The sequence below is a fragment of the Myotis daubentonii genome, chromosome 1, assembly GCF_963259705.1.
Source record: "Myotis daubentonii chromosome 1, mMyoDau2.1, whole genome shotgun sequence".
Taxonomy (NCBI): Eukaryota; Metazoa; Chordata; class Mammalia; order Chiroptera; family Vespertilionidae; genus Myotis; species Myotis daubentonii.
The window spans coordinates 210547959-210569250 of NC_081840.1; the positions used below are offsets into that span (position 1 = coordinate 210547959).

A 21292-nucleotide genomic window follows, 5' to 3' on the forward strand; every position below is an offset into this window, starting at 1 on the left:
CTCTGCCTCACTTAGGCCCATGCTCCCATTCGTTATGCAATACTGCCCCCCGTGGGAGGAGTCTGTTACTGCCAGCCCCATGTTACAGAGTCCTGGGGGTGGGCAGCAGCAGGGGCACCCCACAGCCCACAGCCACCCCGTCCCCCCCCCCGGGCTCCTAATCAGGTGCCCTGCACCCACCATCGCCGGGAGCTGACCCTGGACACTATGCACAATGCAGGTAACGGCTCACCTGGGCCTCAGTCTTCTCATCTGCGAAGTGAGGCGTGGGATTAAGAAACCCTTTTCTTCCTCACATGAAAACAGGCAAATAATCTAAGTTATCAACAACATCAAGGAGGATTTAGTGAGCTCCACAGACTCAGGGTATCATATTAGAAATATTCAATAGAAGTATTTAAGCAAACAGAAGAGCCTTTTTGTCTCAGACAAAAACCAACACAGACATACAGGCCATACAGACTATGGAGACAGAGCTGTACCATTCCAGAGCGAGTGAGTAGCCAGAGGACAGCAGCCGGATCCACAGGGAATGGGCCGCAGTTCACATTAACACGGTGCCCAAGAAGGCAAAAGGCAGAGGCCCTCCACTGAGGGCACCAGGGGGTGACCACCCACATCATTTTACCCTTAGAAACGGACACCATCTGTTCCCCTTTTCCTATCATTGCTGTTCCCTCTTCAGAAGCCATAAAACAGTTTACTTTCAGGAACCTTAAAATGACTTCCACCATGGAGCTTAAGCTGTAACACACCATGTGAATTTAGGAAAGAACATATTGATTTAGACTAACCTATTGATTACAATTTCAAAAAATGTTTTCAGTTGTAGAAGAGCAATCAGAGAAGATGGGATGTGGTATCTTACAAGCTACCAGACATAGAGAAAAAGGTTCCATAGGATATTCTATTTCTTAATGTAACTTTAAAAAAAAAACAGATTCCCAAACTAGTCTCTGAAACTAGAAAAATAATATACTGAAATCTTGTTTCTACTGGAACCAGAGAAATTTGGACTTTCGATGAGCATGAGACAGTGAAGTCTCTGTGACACTTTCCAGGGCGGTGAGCGGGTGAGCGGGCGGTGAGGGGCCCTGGAGCACAGCTGTCTGCAGGGAGGACACAGTGGTGGGAGGGCCAGGAACAAGGAAACCCTTCAAGTGAAGACCTCAAACATTTGAGTTTCATTTCTGCAAATTAAGGTCATCACCTTCTCAACTCAAATGGCTAGCCATGCCAAGTCTAACAATTCCATAGAAAAGAGGGGAAATTTTTCACCAAATGATCATCTGTAGGTTAAGCCCGCCAGAGAGGAGTGATTTTACAATCGGGTCCATTTCCAATAAGTCTGAATTCTGGCTACCATCAAGATTTGAGACAGAAAAGCATTTCCATTCTAACCTTCTATATGACTAATATATTTTAAACATTTCTTAATTTAAAATTAATTTTTCCTGCTAACAAAATGTCACATTATAAAATGGAAAAAGAGAAAAGGGGGAAATAACAGCTATCACCACGCCTTCTCACAACTTCTACAGAAAAGCTCAATGTTCTCTTTGCATTTTTTCTCCATGTATATGTCTCCATGTATTTTTTTAATAGCTACATGTGGCTAGTGGCTACTGTATTAGACAACACGGATCTGGAAGCCGAGATAAGTAACCCCAAGGCAAAGTAAGCAGCTCTCCACCAGGGGCAAACACAAACCCTTAAGGAACATCAGGAAGGGAGAGGCTGATTATGCCCGAGAGAAAGGAGAAATGGTGACATCCAACGTGGCCAGAAGGGAGAAGGAGGGTCTGTCAGTGTCACAGAGCCCGTGGGTGGGGTGTAGAGGACGGAAGACAAGCAGGTTTCTGGGTGAAGAAAACCATCCATGCAAGGTCATGGCTGCATGAGAACAGCACCCAGGGAGAAGCCACCCAACCTGCCCGGCAGTGCTGTAGCCCCTCGGCTCGCCACCCACTCCACGCTCTCCCTCACTCTTACAGCTGAGGATGCATACAAGGTGGCCATGTGCTCGGCCAAAATATAAGAGTCTCCAGCCTCCCTTGCAGCTACGCGTGGCCAGGTGATGAGTTCCAGGTAGTAAGCCAACTGGAGCTCTACCAGGGATTTCTGCAACCGTTTTGCTCTCTTGACTCAGCAGGTCACCCTTCCCCTCTTTTGCTTTTTCTTTGTTCTGAGTGGAACCAGAGGGGAAGCTAAAGGTGGAGCAACCATCTTGTGCCCACAAGGCATCTAAGATGATGAAACAGAACATCAGAAGGGGCCTGGTGACATCACGGAGCCAGCCTTGCTCTACCATCGTCCAGACTTCTTGTTAATGTGAGAAAAAGTAATCCCTCTTTGCTTATGCCAATGTAGTGAGATTTCTGATACTTTCAGCGACACAGTCTCTAATGCCAAATTTAGTACCTGAAGGTGAGGGGCTGAAAAATGTGGAATTGGCAGGGCAGAGAAAATTAGGCAAAGAAAATGAGGAGGAACCTCCAACAGATGAATGGACAGCTGGTGACTTTGTTGAATGTTGATAAAACACCTGGCCTAACTATGTAGCCTACTGTACGCTGGGACTTACACTAGCATGACTGAGACTATAGCGTTAGGGATGACGAAAGGAAACTTCTAGAAACCCTCAGGGGAAGACTATAACCTCGCCATCACCAGAACTGTCCTGAACTGAATGCTCTCGAGCTCACGTACCTGGACAGGAAATGAGTAATACTTCAGCTTTCTGTGGAAAACCCATTTCACATTCTCTAAAGTATAAAATGTATAGTTTGGTACTACAGTTATTTTCAGAATTATATCAGACCATAATTATAGTGTTCCTACTTTGGTAAATGATGTTTAAAATCTTGTTAGTACTCATTCTGAAGATATGTTCATTTATTTGAAAGTGATAAAACAAAATTACTGGGGTGGGGGGGGGGATCCATTTACAAAAAAAAATAAAAAAAAATCCATGCAGTTTAATGCATCCCTTGGCTTTATCTCAGAATTTTACAAAATCAAGAGCTCGCCCACGGTGCTGGCAGCTGTAACCCCGGGGCCGCTAGCGCAGGTCTGTGAGAACGCATGCCGATACCTCTGGGAGGTATCCGTGCTTTCATTTAAGTAAATAAATTTAACAGAAACCATTCAACTAGGAAAATTCTAATTCTGTTGTGTGTTTTTTAAACCACATGACCAATAAATAATGCCCCAAATGTATGCTCTATCAGCAAGAGTGAACATTTAATTCTAGAATACTCCCAACATAAGCACTGTTATTTCACTCTAACACAGTCTGTCTCCACACCAACCTAAATTTAAGCAAGTAGACCAGTCAAAACTCTTGATAACTTATTCCTAAAGCTGTCAACAGTTCGTTACTATACCAGTCGTAGCGATGTGAACTAAGCACAGTGGGAACCAACTATGGGCACACTGGTCAATATTTCTAGCCTCATCTCTAAAATAATGGGCGGCAGCACCGACCGTGAGGAGTCCGTGTGAGGGTTATCATCTAACTGTGTGAAAGTGCAAGCACTGAATGCTTAATGCATAAGGCTAATTACAGTGGCTATTGTTGACATTAGACTAGTTTGACTGACATGAAAACAGAATTTGTTGGCTCTTTCACAATCTGCCATAGGACACATTTCTCATTTTCAATCTGTTTATTTTACTAACAACTACTCAGGGGGATTTTTGGCCGGAATTTACATCAGAATAGCTTGCACCCTGGCCTACCAACAGCTGCAGTTTAAAAAACTGAAAGGACCAAGGACCACAAAGTGTGGTCTTCAAAACTGCAGCATCAGCATCACCTGGGAACTTGTAAGACATGCAGGTTCTCGGGCTCCGCCGGGAGAATCCCACTCCCCATTCGGAAACCTTGGGGGTAAGGCCCAGCAACCTATGTTTCCCCAAGTTCTCCAAGGGACTGTGGGTACTCTCAGTTTGAGAACAGTTGAGAGAAATGTAGCCCTGAGCCAGTGCCGCTGACCTGTGGCCCTGTGGCTGCCCCCTTGGGGGTGGGGAGAGCTGTGGGAGCCCCTCGCCTCCCAGGCGCTCCCAAGGGCAACACGGAGTCCCCTGCATCCTCCCTCCTCAGCCTGGAGCCAGCCAGCAGGGAGCCTGGTGCCAGGGGGCCAAACCTCACCCACCAATCCAACAATCCTTCCGGTCAGAACCAAGTAACAACTCAAAGCCCCCCAGAGAAGAAGGTTCCATGCCAGCTCACCCTCAAAACCCTTTCTTAACACATTGTGCACCAGTAGTTTTATTGCTAGCTTTACCCAGTGGCTGGGTAAGTTTCTACTGAATGAGTACAAAAAACGTTTTACAAAGTATCATACTTTAAAAAGGTATTAGTTGCCCGGCTGGCATGGCTCAGTGGTTGAGTGTCAGCCTATGAACCAGGAGATCACGGTTCGATTCCCGGTCGGGGCACATGGCTGGGTTGCAGGCTTGATCCCCAGTAGGGGCTGTGCAGGAGGCAGCCGATCAATGATTCTCTCTTATCATTGATGTTTCTATCTCTCCCTCCCTTCCTCTCTGAAATCAATAAAAATGTATTTTAAAAAAAGATATTAGTTTGTAAGAACATGTAATAAATAACTTCAAAATGCAATGGATATTTAATTTTAAGGCGTGCCTTTAACATTTATGTAAAACACTGTCTGATATGAAAACACGAGAATGCTGTGATCAGCCCACAATGTGTTATTAAATAATATGTGTGCGGGGACATTTGCAGCGGCGCTCTTCATAACCCCCGACAGGGAGAAACACGCAAAGGTCCATCAGCGGGTCAAAGAACAGCGAGATGTGTTCACGGTCTACAGAGACAATGGAGTGTCACACGACCCCAAACAGGAACAAAGCACTGACACCTGCCACGGGACCGGCCTTGAGAACACGGCGCCGAGTGAGGGGAGCACATGCAGAGGGGGCCACATGCTGCATGACTCCCTTTATACCAGAGGTTCGCAACCTTCCTGATGCCGCGGCCCTTTCATACAGCTCCTCATGTTGTGGTGACCCCCAACCATAAAATTATTTTCGTTGCTACTTCATAACTGCAATTTTGCTACTGTTGTGAATCATCACGTAAATACGATATGCAGGATGTATTTTCATTGTTACAAACTGAACATAATTAAAGCATAGTGATGAATCACAGAAACAATATGTAATTATATAGGTGTTTTCCGATGGTCTTAGGCGACCCCTGTGAAAGGGTCGTTCGCCCCACAGGTTGAGAACCGCTGCTTTATATGACATGTCCAGAATAGGCAACTCTGTAGAGGCAGAAAGATTAGTGGTTGCCTAGGGCTTGGGGGAAGGGGGGCGGAGGGGGGGGGTGGAAAGTGACATCTTTGAGTTTCTGGGGGGGACAAAAATGTTTTAAAATTAGATTGTGGTGATGGTTGCACAACCCTATGAATATAGAAAAATGTACATTTAAATGGGCAAATTGTATAGGATGCGAATTTGATCTAAACAAAGCTGTGTTTTAAACTAGACAAAACAAACTCTTCCTCCCAAGGACTCCCTCCTCAAAGCCAATCTAACGTCCCTGGCCCCTGGCGTCCCTGGCGGAGCTGTGGGGGCACATAAGTCGGCTGGAGGGCAGCAGTGAACAGCTCTGAAGAGGCCAGGCAGAGGCAAGCAGGCAACGGGGATGCAATATTCGAGGGGGCACCATTCTCAGGGCCCTATAAGTGCAGGCTCAGGGCCCTGAGAATGTGAGTACCTCCTTAAATTCTGTACTCAGGGCGCCTGCTTGCCTCATCCAAGTCCTGCCCTGGTTTTGAGGGTGCTTCATGTCCAATGTCTACAGATTTTATTCCCGAGGCTATTCAAACTACTTACATCAATGGCTCCTCATGCCTACAATGAAACCTCTAGGTTTTGACTTTGAACTTTAACCCTGCCAGGGCACAGGCACAGGCTCTGGGGTCAGCTCAGTCCTGAGGAGGAGCCCCCGGCCAGCTAGGCTGCTGGAAGCAAGGATTCACACCCTTTCTGACTCCAGGGCCTCCTGGGCCCAAGCCCTCAGCCCTCAGCTCTCCCCACCAAGCACTGGAGGTTGAGATGTTGGATCACCGGCAACCCTCACCTCCACCCAGTGCGCCAAGGGTAAGGACTGACTGTAAACACTGATGGCTAGCTAGGAAAGCTCAGTCAATGCTGACTTACATTTTACCGGGCACAAAGATAGCAAACTGAAGCGAAGTCCTGCCATTTACTGTGGCTTCCCCAACATCTGTAATGATGTGTTAAGAAGCACAACAGTCTACGGCCATACCACCCTGAACGCGCCGGATCTGGTCTGATCTCGGAAAGAAGCACAATAAAGGGGGGAAATCTGGTAGCTCCCAACTGCAGAAGTCCACAGACAACCCGACTCCTGTCGTGCAACATTCCATCTCGAACCTGGTCCTTACCCACCACAGAAAGGCACAGCTACATGGAAAATAAATTAAGAACAATCTTCAAAAGTCATGTGTTTCTGGCAACAGCAGACCATGTTTTTTTCTCCCTTATTTTGCCCATTCCCTAAAACACTAGACAAAATAAAAAACATCTCGATTTAGAAGGTAGCTTTCCATTCAAGTGAGCGAGGAAGAGACGTACTGCAACAAAAATAAGACCAAAAAAAACACAACACGGGGCGGGGGGGGGGGGGGGGGGGGAGATAGGACACTTCTGGGATTTTAAAGGAAGCAAGGCCATCAAGATACAGGGAGCAACACTGCCATCAAGTGGTGACAGTGTCGCAAGTCACCCTCTGATGTCTAAACTAGTGGTCTCCGTCAGGCAACAATCAGAATCATTCCGGAGAGTTTAAAAAGAAAAGAAAGATGCCCGGCCGGTGTGGCTCAGTGGTTGAGCGTCAACCTATGAACCAGGAGGTCAGAGTTCAATTCCGGGTCAGGGCACATGCCCGGGTTGCGGGCTCGATCCCCAGTAGGGGACGTGCAGGGGGCAGCTGATCAATGATTCTCTCATCATTGATGTTTCTATCTCTCTTTCCCTCTCCCTTCCTCTCTAAAATCAATATATATAAAAACAGAAAAGAAAGAACTCATGCCCAGGCCTTGTCCCTAACCAAATAACTCAGCGAGGCAGAGAACCAGAGGGCAGGTGCAGCCGCATTTTAAAAACCCACCACCTGACTTCGGTGCACAGTGGAGGTTGAGAACCCTGGATCAACACAAAAGGTGTCACTATGAGGTTTCAATTTCCCAGTAAAGTTTTACTCGGAGCTATTCTGCTTATATCATCCACTAAAATTTCCCAGTGGCATATAAACTCATGGAAGTTTGGCTATGCATGACACAAGTCACTGTCAAAGAGCCGTGTCTGCATTCCCACGATAATATAAAAGTCATCCTACAGGTTCAGGCTGTAGTCCCTAGTTCTGCCAGTACCACTTACATCTACTATCTAACCCAACAGACCTGGCCTTATCATAAATTAGGCATATCGACACAGCTCTACTCACAACACAAACACCCTGAGAACTTCAGTTTCACTCGCCTGTTTGCTTATGCAATGGGTTTCAAATCCATCAATCTCACTTATATCAGATGGGTTTTTCTTTTTTCTTTTAACAAGACACGTAAAGCCTGAACACTTCTATCGCTGGTGAAACCTGTAAATGCACGATGTAACAGCCAATGCTGAAATGAAAGGTCCTGGACTAGGACTAACATTGCTCCTTGGCACACAGAGGCAAATAAAAGGACCTCCCTCCTTCCCATGTATTTCTTAACAAAAAAGAATTATCTTTTGTATGATACACTAGGAGGAACAACGGTGCAGTGTTTCTACTAGCAAATATCTAGTCAGGAGTTGATTTGCAGCAATTTTTTTGCAGGCCTGACAATTCCGTCAGAACCCGCAGCTTGGAAAACAAACGCCGCACACCGAGCCCTTGGTGCCACCCCAGGGACAGAGCATCCCCGGGAAACAAACAGACGGGAAGAGGCAGCCCCAGTGCTTGGTTTCGCTGGGCACATGCTCAGATTTTTCTGTGTCCCTGTCACCAGATGTTTTGTTGTTGTTTTTACTGTATTTTCCCAACCAGACTAACTGCTTCTCCAGGCAGCACAAATCTTCTCGAAAATGTCACTATGACCCAGATTTATTTGAGTCCCTCGTCTGTGACACGTGGTGGCTCCCTGGCTCCTCCAGAGTGAGCCCAGAGGCAGAGAGGTGCACAGCGGAGTCGCGCCAGGACGAGAAGGTCTGGGCTGGAGCTCCGTGGCCACTTGTCCTCATTCTGGCGGCTCAGCAGGCACAGCGTCATGGGGAGCCTGTTAGAAGTGGCGACCCTCTGACCACCCGGACCCACAGCGTCCCGGGCTGCCCGTGGGTCTAGCCCAGTGGTCAGCAAACTCATTAGTCAACAGAGCCAAATATCAATGGTACAATGATTGAAATTTCTTTTGAGAGCCAAATTTTTTAAAATTAAACTATATAGGTAGGTACATTGTTATTAACTTCATTAGGGTACTCCTCGGCTGGCCTTTGCTAAAAACGTCCTCAATCTGACTGAGGTACGTTCGCTGAGGTCGACCCCTTCCAGCTCTCCCATTCACACTCGTCTTGTGTACTTGTTTCATCTATCTCCTTTCGTTCATCCTCTCTATATGTCCAAGCCATCTCAACATACCTTTCTCAATCCTCAACACTACATCTTCTTTCACTCACAACGTTCCCTAAAATTAACTTAATGAACTTTACTTAAAGTTTTAAGTCAACTTTGCACTGTACGTGCACGCCCACACATGATATTTTGTGGAAGAGCCACACTCGAGGGGCCAAAGAGCCGCATGTGGCTCACGAGCCGCTGTTTGCCAACCACTGGTCTAGCCGCTAAGGCAACATGCCCGGTGTGGGTCCGTGCCTATCCCGACCACAGTGGAAGTTCCTGCGCCTTAAACATGGGGAGCAGATAGCGACAGAGGGCAAAGGTGCCTGATTTGGGAGAAGAAAACTCACAGATAGATAATAGGAACTCATCCTCCAATCCCAATGCTAACATGACTGAAGCCAAGTCCACACGCTGAAATGCTCAGAAATGTATCGGTGCCAGGCCAATGGGAGATGGTGGGTAAACTGAGCATACACACCCGACACAGATGCCCGCAGGGGACCTCCAGTGGGAAGGAGGCCACTGCAAGACACACACGCAGGGCCACCCCCGGGGGTGACTCGGTCATCTCTGGCCGCAGCCCCGGCCTGAGTGTGGTTCAGAGCGCGAGCTCTGGGATGCGGACCCACGAGCTCCAGTCCTGCCTCTGTCACCCGCTCGTCCTGTGGTTTGGGGACAGTGATGGAGGCCACTCCACCACTCGGGTCCTTCATCTGCAAACGGTGTAATAAAAATGCCAACCGCCATAAAGCTGACTGGGAATTAAAGGAAATAATTCATATAAAGCACTTCCACAAATGAGGTCATAATAAGTGATTATTATAATCATGCCCACTTAGCCTTAAATGCATTTATTCTCTCTCCTCTCTCTCCCTCTCATACACAGAGTACCTTCAATATAATAAAAACATTCAGACAGCATATTTTAATTTCAATAAGAGAGCAGAAGGGACAAGTGCCCAGAGAGAAACAGGAGAGTGAGGAGGGAGTTAGGAAATCACCATGAACAATATTAAGTGTGTAAGAATCTGAGCAATCACTCGCCTCCTTGAAAAGTCATAAAACCTGTGCTGACAGGAGGAGCCTGATGGTGAAAGTAATGAGTAAGGAACTGCTGGAGTCTGTTACAAGGGGGTCAGTGCTGGGAGAAAACTCAGGATAAGGAGACAGGAATGTCTGGTGGTGGGAGGGGGGAAAACCAGGCAGGTTTTTGAAAAGGTGATTTTAAGCAATGACCTGAAGTGAGTGAGGCAGTTAGTCATGGCCACACGGGGAGAAGCTGCAGTAGCAGCGCGTGTGGCGAGAGTGAGGGGCCCGGCAGGAGACCTGGTCGAGGAGAGGTGGGCGATGTATCAGGGCTGGCCTCCTGCACCCGGGCCGGCTCAGGACCCCTTCCTGGCAGCTGCTGAGGAGGCTGGGCATGAAGCATCGGTGATGATGACCGGCTAGGAATGGCGGCAGCGGTACCTGCACGTGGCCCTGTCGTGTTCAGCCCTCCCATCAATCACTGAAGGACACAGAAGGCACGGCTCGTCAAGGTTACCCGGCTTGTACACACACCGGTCACCAGAATCACGCTTCAAAGCCATCCCAACCGAACTGGCCAAACCAATGCTGCAACACTTCACCGGTACCAACTGTCTGGGGAAAAGCTTTTTAAAAACCCTTTCTCAAGTGCAACTAGGAATCAGTCCACTTTATCAATGAGTTCATGGCCAAAGGGACAACATACTGTAGGAGTCAAGAATGGGAGACAGGCCTGGCCGGTGCGGAACAGTGATTAGAGTGTCAGATTGGGCACTGAAGGGTCTCAGGTTCAATTCCCGGTCAAGGGCATGAACCTGGGTTGCGGGTTCACTCCCCACCCCTTGTCAGGGCAGATGTGAGAGGCAACCAATCTATGTCTCTCTCACATGGATGTTTCTCTCTCTCTCCCCCTACATCCCTTCCACTCTCTCTGAAAAGCAATGGAAAAAACACCCTCAGCTGAGGAAAATAAATAAATACATAAATAAAAATATATAATTTTAGCCGAAACCGGTTTGGCTCAGTGGATAGAGCGTCAGCCTGCAGGCTGAAAAGGTCCCAGGTTCAATTCCGGTCAAGGGCATGTACCTGGGTTGCGGGCACATCCCCAGTGGGGGATGTGCAGGAGGCGGGCTGATCGATGTTTCTGACTCTCTATCTCTCTCCCTTCCTCTCTGTAAAAAATCAATAAAATATATTTAATATATATATATGTATAATTTTAAAAAGAATGGGGGATAATTTCTTAGAGTGAGAGAGGTTATGGAGGGCCCTGCCTTGAGAGAACAGTGGCCCTCGGTGTAGGGGAGAGGCTCCCGTGAGGCTGGAGACGGCGGAGTGCACTGGGGCAGGTCCCACGGGGACAGCGGGGATAGGGTGCCCAGGGGGCAGGCCTTTGACAAGAGGAGTCCCTAGAGCAGCTCTAAAGGGAGCAGCTACTCCAGGACCCTCGCCATCTGAAATCCGGGAAGTGGAAGGCAGCATTTGCACTCCGTGTGGCTGCAGAGACCAGGGCAGGTGGGCGGGGGACCTGGGGCAGGACCTGGCTCAGTCTGAGAAAGTGCGTTTGATAACTCAGGTCTGTTCGGAAATGGGGCGGCTGCCTCGCACAGTGGTCCTGGCGCTGGTACATTCCCGGCCGCGGAGCCAAGCATCGTCAGCGCACTGCCGTGACAGGTACACATCCAGATGCATTAATACACCATCACACCTCAACCCCCAGCGATGCTGTGCTGGGCGCCACTTTCAAACATCGAAACTCCAGGTGCTACTGCTGTTCTGCTGTTTCAGCCACAAATCACAGTTCAGTTCCCCCCCCCCCCCAGGGCCTCCCTCTGTCCCTCCCCACACACTCCCAACTCTGTCCACACCCCTCCACATCCAGGACGCCCCTCCACCCCCCGCCCCCCAGGAAGGGGCTGCAGAGGGGGGCTCCACGGCGCCCCCGTGTGGAGGGCTGAGGTAAGAGCTGAAAACCTTCGCTTCGCTGACCCCCTCCAGCAACCCCCGCCTCGCAGTTCCCCACCAGGTACTGCCCTTGACGGAATCGAACCCGCGAGCCTTTAGTCCAGGGGCCCACGCTCTATCCACTGAGCCAAACCGGCCAGGACAGAGGCGCCACCGAGGTGTTGGCAGCTGCTGCGAGGACCTCTGAACATAGCAACAAGCATTGTATTTGAGCTTCTGACCCGGGGAGCTTTAGAACCAGGGGAGATTCTGCCTGGAAACCCCGTGTCAGCTCTCCTCCCACGGGGCACTTGCGCTACAGGCAGAACCCGCGCCAGAATCCAGCAGCTTTGTTTCGGGCGGGCCTCACCTTCGTATCTGCTGGGCGAGTCGCTGGCTTTCTGCGGGGTCGCCACGCGGAGGAATATCTGCTGCCTCCACGAGTGTCTCCGCGTCTTCACAGGCGTCCCGCTGGGGTCGTCGAGATGGTGGGCTTTGGCGTCCAAGTCCCTAAAGTTACAAGAGAATTGATTTATGACTGGTGAGGAGCCAGAAACAGGTATTTTAGCTTTCGTTTTTGTCTTTTAAACAACGCAGTGTAATATCAACTATCTTTGCATAAGGAAATATAATTAGGTCCTTGCAGAAGTTCAGTGCAGCGCAGAGTGGGCCATCACTCCTGCACGCTGCTTTCTTACAGGAGGCTCTGCATAAAGAGCGAGAGGACATGCCCCTCATTCATTTCCATGGTAAAGAGATTAGAAATACCCTCCAGGAATCCTTAGCTTCCGGCTGGGCCTCTCTGGGCGCCACTTCATTATGCAGAGGAACTGCCGACAGGGGGCGCTGTCACCAGGGCCACACTCCCCCCTGGTCTGCCTGTGGGAGTATTTTCACAGCACAGGCCTTCGTCTCCACAGGTCATCACACAAAATAGAAAAGTTAAATTACACAGCACCACCAAGGCAGTAATTACTCGGTCACTTGCTGATGACTACTGACTTAACTTTTATATTTTTAGAACTACAAAACACAGTACATTTATCAATATACATAACTAACATCGAGTCATTAACGTGCTTCCTATTCGCAGGACAACTTGGGGAAGGAAGCCCTTATAATCTACATGTGAGTGTGTGTACATATACAGAGCTGGGCAAAAGTAGGCTTACATTTGCTCATATGGAAAATAATACAATCATTAATAAATAATCATACAAAATAAACTGTTTCGTGCACCCTCAACTGTAAACCTACTTTTGCCACCCGTGTACATACCCACAACTGTGCAATCACGGGCACCTACAGATCGGACACCCAGCCACACGCTCACTACCCACAGCTCCAATGTCACTTAGAGAACTGAGTAAGACCTTTTTTAATGTTCTGAAAACAGCAGCATATTAATAAAAGAATCCTCGTCAAAATTAGAAGAGGCTGACAGTACATTTTTTAAAATGACATTCAGTAAGAAAAAAAAGTATAAGAAAGAAGATACAATAAGATTTAGCTAAAATGACTTTTCAAATGGCAAAAGAACAGCTGAAAATCCCTGTGTGTCTAACAGTTCAACACTCCACCCAGGCTTGAAACAGCTAAAGGAAGCCCTACCTTTTTGTGCTCATAAAGTCAGAGGTGTTATTTTCATCTACAGGAGCCAGAAATTTTAGGAAATTTGGCACAGAGGAGGAAGAGTGGAGTTTTCTCCGCAGGGCATTGCGGTAGGAGATGCTGAGAGTTCGGTTGGAAAAAGAGTTTAGGATAAAGAAATACAAACATACAAAGTATAAAACATCAGCTTCAAAATTAAAGCAACATTTTAGTTCTAATGCTAAGAGAAAGTAAACCAGGTGGGAAATTAAAAATAGCTTACAAGTGAGATTTAACTTGAATTTTTCAGTTAATAAAATTCCATTTTAAATGAATGGAACCAATGAGTTAATTTAAAAGCATCAGTCCATTTCGTTATGCGAGATGAATGAATTCCGAGAGCTGCCATGCAACACGGTGCCTGGGGTTAACAATACGGTGTGCGACCCTTTAAACACTTGTTAAGAGTGCTGATCTCCTGATAAGCGCTCTTACCAGAATAAAGGAAAATCAAAACAACCAAAAAAATCAGTCCATCTTCCAAAATGACTCTTTCAAATTGGAAAAATTAATGAGGGCGTTTCTGATGTGGCACAAACTGCATTGTCTAAGGTCAAACACGTGTTTTAACGTGTGTGTGTGTGTGTGTGTGTGTGTGTGTGTGTATTGGGACAGGGGAATGTGACAGTAAGTATATACAAATGGCTTGCCATCAAGACCTTTTGAGGAAATTAAAATTTAGGAAAAAATTTAATTTTGAGAAAAGTAATCAATAGTAAAATTAAGTCAGTTCGAATGATAGACTGAAAATAATGAAAATAATAAAACCACACACACACACACTCGTGGCCCAGGTCCCCTCCATGCAGCACATCCTCTCGGTGCGAACCTCCCCGGAAGACAAACGACACTGAACTTGCCATGCGAGTGCGCTCACCTCTTAGGCACGGCATTCCCACTTTGTTCTCCACTCGGGTTATGTTTTAAGGACTTAAAAAAATGTGGTGAGGAGTCGGAGGGGTTAAGATGAGGTGGAGGAGCAGGAACTGAAGGGCCTGAGCAACTTTTAGACTCGCCAACAGGTGGATGATTCCCACTAAATAGCAAGTAGAGAGAAAGCACTGGGGTTTAGAGGCAGAGGGGGGCCAGGGGGGCACGACAGAGGGGCGAGAGGGCGGTGTCTCACTTCGCTTCTGCATCCCGACTCTCAGTGGCAGAGGTAGTTTTTAGTAAAACAAAGAGTATTGTGAAAGGTCATTCTTGATCATTTCCCACATTATCTCCACAACCAATAGTACTGTTTCCTCTATCCCCATTTTAGGAACGGACAGGAAAAAAAATTTCAATTGAAACAAAAGCGAAGAAAAGCAAACCAAATTCCAGAGTTTTAAAAATACATCTCTCTTAAAAATGAACAATAACCTGCCTTGAATATCAATGTCTCATTTCCTGGACATAAATAAGAAGAGTTCGTACAGGGTTCGGAACGTGCAATAGGTAGGGGAGAGGAGGGGGAGAGGAGGTGGGGGAGGGGAGGACACTCAGCCACTATGTCCGGCATGACCCATTGGGAAGCTGCGTTCCCAGGGGAGAGGGGAATGCGCCGTCAGGGACACTGACCCCCCACCTCTGCCTTGTGTGAAACACCAGGCTTATTAGCCAGAGACCCAGGCCTCTCTAGGCAGGAACGTTTGCATCCGCGCTGAAAATGCCAGGGCTGAGTGTGGCAACCCAGTGGAGAGGCAGAAGGAAAGGCCCCAGTGTGAGTGCAGAGCTTTAAGACACATGACAAGACCCTCATAAGGCCTCCAACCGTGTTGTCTCTAAAATGTTGTACTATCAAATATTAGCTCCCGCAGCGTGTCCAGCTTGGGGATCCTGGTTATCCAGCAAATTCCAAAGAATTGCCCCAACTGCTTTCAGTGGCTGCCTGAAGACACAGCCGAGAGGCCCTGCTACATTGTTTCAGGTCTGTCAATGCCGTCACCTCTTCACTGGGAACATTTCACCCTCCTGCCCGCCGGCCCCCGCCCCCCGGGTGGACTGTGCACGATCCGCGCATGACCGGCACTGACACACGTCCTGGGGCTTCCGTTGTAGGCAGGTGTGGCCCTACTTCGCGTTTATGAGGCCAGGGGCTGTAAAAGGGGTTTTACAGTTAATTTTACAGATAACTGTCCACTTCTGGCCTCTGACACTTAGGGTCAAATGCATGGCCAAGGGACCCCAGGTGGAACAGGAGGACTTCTGCTACTCTGGTACTTACCCATGTCTGTGACCAGGAAACTCCCGTTAGAGCCCAGTTATTAGAATTAGCAAATCTTGTTACAAGACTCTAGGATTCTCCCACCCACGGAGCTTTTAGAAAACATCTGTTCCAATTCTGTCACGGAGAGATTTAGGCAGGTCACAGCCAGTTCAGGACAGAGCCGGGGCCGGGCCCCACGCCTCTGCAGCCAGCACAGGCGGCCACGTGGCCCCTCAGGCTCCACCCATCTCGGTCCCACCGAGGACATGCTCCCGGTGTTCAGGGGAGCACCCCGTCCTGCTGGCCCGCTCCCCACTTCTCTGCAAAGCCACGAGCTGAGTGCCAAGGTCAAACCGCCTGGCCCTCCTGGAGGAGTGACCCTTATACACCATGAGGGCCGTTTCTGCTCCGTTTCTCCTGCTTCTCCCCAACACTGGTAACAAGTATCACTTCTTCTACATTTCCCAGGAGGGGCCCGAGGGGGGGGGGGTCGGGGGGGGGGGAGCAGGGGGAGCATGCCACCGCTTCAAGTTTATCTCTTTAAGCCAAGAGTAAACCTGACTCGGGGTTCTCTCTGACCCAATGAACATACCAGGGATGCACATACCTGCTTAGGAACAGGTATGGCCCGGCTATGCTACACAACAGATTCACATTTCAAACAAATCTTACTTTCGTTCATGAGGCGTCTCTGTGCTCACTGAGTGGTACCTCATAAGTTTCCTCTGCGAGCCCCCCGGGGAGCCCGGGGCGGGTTCCGGAGGCTCCTGGCACTCCACGGGGAAGTGACTCAGGGTGTTCGCCCGCCTTCGGTAGCCCTGCTGGGGGGAGGGCAGGGCAGGCTCTTCCGCGGGAGGGCTCTCCGTGTCACCGGACAGCAGGTCGTCTGAGGAGCCCAGGAGCCTGGTCCTGCTCTCAGACGCGGGCGAGGCCTCCTTGTCACACACAGAGGGCTCCTGGAGGCAGACAGACAGCAGATCAGACGGATCCCAGGAAACCTGTGGGACTTACACAGCTCTAAACCCCAGCCGCAGGAAAACTGTTCAATCTGTAAGCACATCTGATTATAATGCCAGGTGGAAGCCACCACAACCCATAAGGAAATAAAAGCCCTTTACATGCCTGCTTGTCAGAGGCAAAATGCTAACTTGTGGGACAAATGGGAAACTGCCCAAATGCAAGCGTGAAGGACGCGCAAACCATGACACAGAACGGTCCCAGGCCAAACCCAGTTTCCTCTCTCCGGAAAACACAACTGAACTATCGCTCGTAAGATGCGTAATGAGGGTTGGCTAACTTGTGTGCACTGCTTAAACAAATGGAATTCTTTATCTCTGCCAAGTGTGTCCATACATGTTGCACCCACACTATAAAGCTCTCTCTCTGGATTTGATTTAATGCTAAGATTTAACTTGGTAATCTTGAGGGTTAAAAATTATATCCTCAATTATTCTTAGTATATGGAAAATCTCTCCCTGGGCACTTATTGCCACGATTCAGGGCCAATCACTTATCTTCTTTCTGCACCTCAATTTCCTCGTCTTTATAGAGTGAAAATTTATCTCAATGGCTTCCAGAATGAAGCAGGATAATATAACCGGAAGTAGTCTGCTCACTGTAAAATGTGACACAAATGTAAGGTATTGTTTTGTTAGGTACTCCATGAACTTACTGAGTAGGCCCTCAAACATTTGTTGAGAATCATGACAATAGTGCAATACTATAGATTTTCAAAACACATACTTTTCCCAAGGCATGAACTACTACCCCTCAAACTGATGCTTAGCACTGCACTCCCAGAACGTGGCCAACATATTTTTCTCAAATCAAAAAATATAAAATAAGAGGAAGTGTGCCAACTTGTCCCTTCTGAAATTGCTAGAATGGTTAAATTAATCAACATGAAAAGAGTAAAAAGGAATGAATGCATCTAACAGTGGACTGGAGAATCTACATTCTCTCTGTTCATTTGCTATCTAGTTGAGTGCCTTTTACTTACTTATTTTTAAAATTTATCTTTATTGTTGAAAGTATTACAGAGGTCCCCTTTGTTTGTTGGGTTTTTTTTCCCCATTGACCCCCTCTATCCCTCACCCATCCCTCCCTACTTGAGTACCTTTCAGATGACAGGTACTAAGGATTTTAATTTATGTGGATTGAGGGGAGAGATTATATACACTTAATTTTGTAGGAATTAGATGGGAAAAGTTTAATTCCCAGCAAACTATGGAATATTTTAAACATAACTAAAATATGTTATTCTTCTATAGTTCCAAGGATCCTTTTCAGGCAAAGATTTAAAAATTTGTCTAAGACAATACATCACAGCAAACAATCTCCACCATGCAGGCCTATTCACCTCAATTCTCATTAACATTCTCCACAGTCTATGAAAGGGCTAACTAACCCTTAGCTTAAACTTACACCTGAAAGGGCCACTCGGATGTCCAGTTCCTTTGCAACTCCTAGGTGATCAATTTATTGGGAGAGATCCAGTGTACCTTTACAACAGTTTCTCTACCTCAGGATGAAAAAAAAGACCTCCAGGAGTGCACATAAACATACACACACAATACACACAGGCGGCTTCTGAAACGCTGCACTTCTCCTAAAACTACCCTAGAAACTCAAGCTATGTGTATATTCCCAGATGTGTGTTTTGGAGAAGAATAAAAAACAAGCAAGGCTTACTGGAAAAGTCCCTTGAGTGACATGCGTGTCTTCACAGTTATCTTTATGCGCAGTGATCTATCTGAAACACCTTCTTCCCGTCCAGTTCCACAGGGACACTTCCTACCCTTTCTTCAAGATTCCATTCAAAAGCCTCACTGTTCTCCTCTCCAAACTTCCCCTGGTTCCACTGACCAAAAATAACTGCCTCTCCCCTCACTGTGACCACTAGGCCACCACCGTCTCTCATCCAAACTCCCAGGGCTCCTACCAGATGCTGGTGTTACTTGTGGGCCTGTCACCTCTCCTACCAGACAAGTAGGAACTTGGCAAGGCCCTGTCCAGCCATCTGTATACAGTAGAGAAACTATAATGTTTCCAAACTTGAAATGAACCATGAGGTACAATCAGTACAGAGTGAATGAAGGGCAGCTGACCTTGACACTTCTGCTAGATTTTAACTCAGAAATCATACTTGGAAGACCGGTGTCTAGGGTCTCACTCCCCAAAGTCGGTTCCCCAACCACACATGGACATTGCCTTGGCACTTGTCAGAGTTCAGAGTCTCTGGCCTCCTGTGGCATCAGAGTCTGCATTTTAACCAGAACCCATTCAAGACGCCCCTCAGGATCTGAGAAGCACTCATGGAAGGTAGAGTTCCTCACTCTGCAGGTGGGAGCACGTCAGCAGACAGTGATGCCAATTGAGAGCTGTGCCGTGAACACTTTTCAAACAGAAGAGAGAATACCAGCATGTGTCACACACTGTTTACAGTAAACACTGTTTTGTGAAATTTTAATTTTGTGAAACTTTTGTGTGAGTGTGTATGTATGTGTTTGTGAACCATTTCGCAGTGTTGCATGTGTTTCTTACTGTTGGTTATGATCTCAAAACATTAAAAGCCACAAGCCCAGTAGGGATCTCAGAAGATCTTGGAGTCGCTGTGCAAAGGCGCTGGCTGCCACAAAAGTTCCCTCTTTCTTAAATCTGCAGCCCTTGGGTAGCAGAAGGAATGCTGGCTTCCTTAGCACAAAACCCGAAACCCACGTGTTGGTGGTTAACAAGTTGAACTAACCAAAGGCTTAAATGTCTAGAAAGCAAGAAACTAAAACAAGGACACAGGTTTGTCACCAAAGAGAACCACTGCTGGGTCACTGTCACCAAGCCGTGCTTGTGGCAGAGGCACAGACTAGAGCGTGGCGGCTTATTTAAGTAGAACAGAAATAAAAAAATCAATCAGTCAATCGAACAGAAATGTCTAATCACAATCGCAGAGCCAGCTGGAGGGTAAAGTGAGGTCCAGGAATTTGAGCTGCATACTTCTCAGAATTCACGAACCCACTTCTGAGGTTTGCCCAATTTCAGTTATTTTTAATCCTGGAAAAGCTACTTGGGAAAGAAATCCACTGTGGCTTGCAGTAAATCCGATCTCAGTGGTCTGAATGTGTGATCTCGCTTTTCTGTTTAGGGACTGGCATCTGCTGAGCCACATGAGACGTCTGTGTCATGTCTAACTGCATGGCCAGCCTCCACGGCACCACAAGGACTGAAACCACCAAACTTTCCTTGAGTGGAGATAGGAGGCCTCTTTGTCCCTTTAGATAGGCCCTGTAGAGACAAGAGGAACAAGGCCTATTTGCTGGCTTCTTAAGGGCATCATATAAAGAAAAAGGTGCTTACTTTGTTGGTGTTATTTGACGTGCTAGACACGGAGCCGTCCAGATCCAGGCTGGCAGAATGTTCCGGAAGGCCTCTGGCTTTATTGCCCTATGTAAAGAAAAAGCAGTTGAGTTATGACCCCTGGGGCTTCTGCAAAAACATCACCTAGCTGCATCGTGGTTTCTGTAAGTAAAGTCAGGAAAAACGCATCTCCTGAGAAATGCTGCTAAGCACACATATACATTAAGACAGCCAACATTTCTGTCTTTTGTTTTTTTAATAGCACACCAACCTAATGCTCCAGAACACCTTGTGGATTAGTCGATTGGCAGTTTTAATAGGAAGGAAGAAGAGACTATTCATTTATGAATTGTCATTGTAACCCGCTGGCTATATGACACTCACAACATTCTGTGCATGTGGGACTCTCAAAGACAGCCACCCACCCCCGGCTTTGTAAATGGACTGTTTTTAATTATGTCTAAGGATGCTGCAAAATTCTCAGAAGCATTTTCAAACAAAATAAAAATTAACTTTAAAAAAATACAGCTTATTTTTTTTAAAGTGGGTCCGAAAATAAAAAAAGAACTGTAAGATGATGTTGCAAGCTCCAGAAAGGTTATCACACTTTGATTTCTGAGAAATGCCATTTATAATCACTGGGGGTGGGGGAGTGGGATTTCTTAAAGAACTCCCATATCAGTGCCTATGTATACTTCCTATTTCTATGCCTGTAGAGCTGCAGTCCACACACCTTTCTGTAAAGGCCCAGAAAACAAATCTCTTACACTTTATGGGCCATGTGGTGTCCATGGCAACTACTCCACTCTGCACAAAAGCAGCCTCAGACGACCCGTGAGTGAACGGACGTGGCTGTGCCTCAATTACCCTCCACGTACAGAAATGGGAGGTGGGTGGTGTTTGCTCTGGTGGCTGTAGTTTGCTGACCCTGCCTCAGAGTTCCAGGTACAAAACAAGACCTGCGGACAGAAGCTAGATTCTTATGTTGTACCAAGTGACACCAGGAAGAACGGAACCCACACTGGGTGCATCTTACCTGTGGCCTTTATAGGAACTAGCCAATGAACAACATTTCGGGGAGAGACAAAAATTTCCATGGGATTACATATAACATAATACAAAAAATTTGTTTCACCCATGCCAGGTTAAAAACTGAAATTAAAGTGTAGATAACAATGTTGTAAGATTGAGAAGACATTAAAAAAGATTTCACCTTCTATACTTTATGATGAGCACAAAGTGAATAAAAGTAACAAATTAAATCAGACACGCCTTTAAAAAGTGACTTAAATCAGGAGAAATTATGTTACTTACCCGGGACAAAATACTTTCCAAAGACTCCGCTAAAGATCTCTTCGCTTTGTTTTTCAGCATGTCGAGCTTAAATCGAGTGGCACTGGATGGTAATTCGCTTCCAATATTCTCTGCTGCAATCTGTGTTGTCTAAAAAATGAAACAATGGAAAGTTGAGC

The 21292-nt window shown here is 47.2% G+C and overlaps 1 protein-coding gene across 6 annotated transcripts in view; it reads right to left on the bottom strand.

The window, feature by feature from the left end:
* Positions 1 to 21292, bottom strand: part of TBC1D1 (TBC1 domain family member 1) — a 210709-nt gene that overhangs the window by 60269 nt on the left and 129148 nt on the right. For 2 of the 6 annotated variants that reach the window (XM_059673412.1, XM_059673456.1), the window contains 6 exons: positions 21135 to 21263; positions 19821 to 19907; positions 16143 to 16468; positions 14160 to 14318; positions 13244 to 13363; positions 12003 to 12142 (listed from right to left, as the gene is read on the bottom strand). In XM_059673412.1, the coding sequence (XP_059529395.1) occupies positions 12003 to 12142; positions 13244 to 13363; positions 14160 to 14318; positions 16143 to 16468; positions 19821 to 19907; positions 21135 to 21263 (961 nt within the window). The remainder of the gene's footprint in view (positions 1 to 12002; positions 12143 to 13243; positions 13364 to 14159; positions 14319 to 16142; positions 16469 to 19820; positions 19908 to 21134; positions 21264 to 21292) is intronic. The other 4 variants (XM_059673419.1, XM_059673429.1, XM_059673439.1 and 1 more) reach the window with 4 other exon arrangements.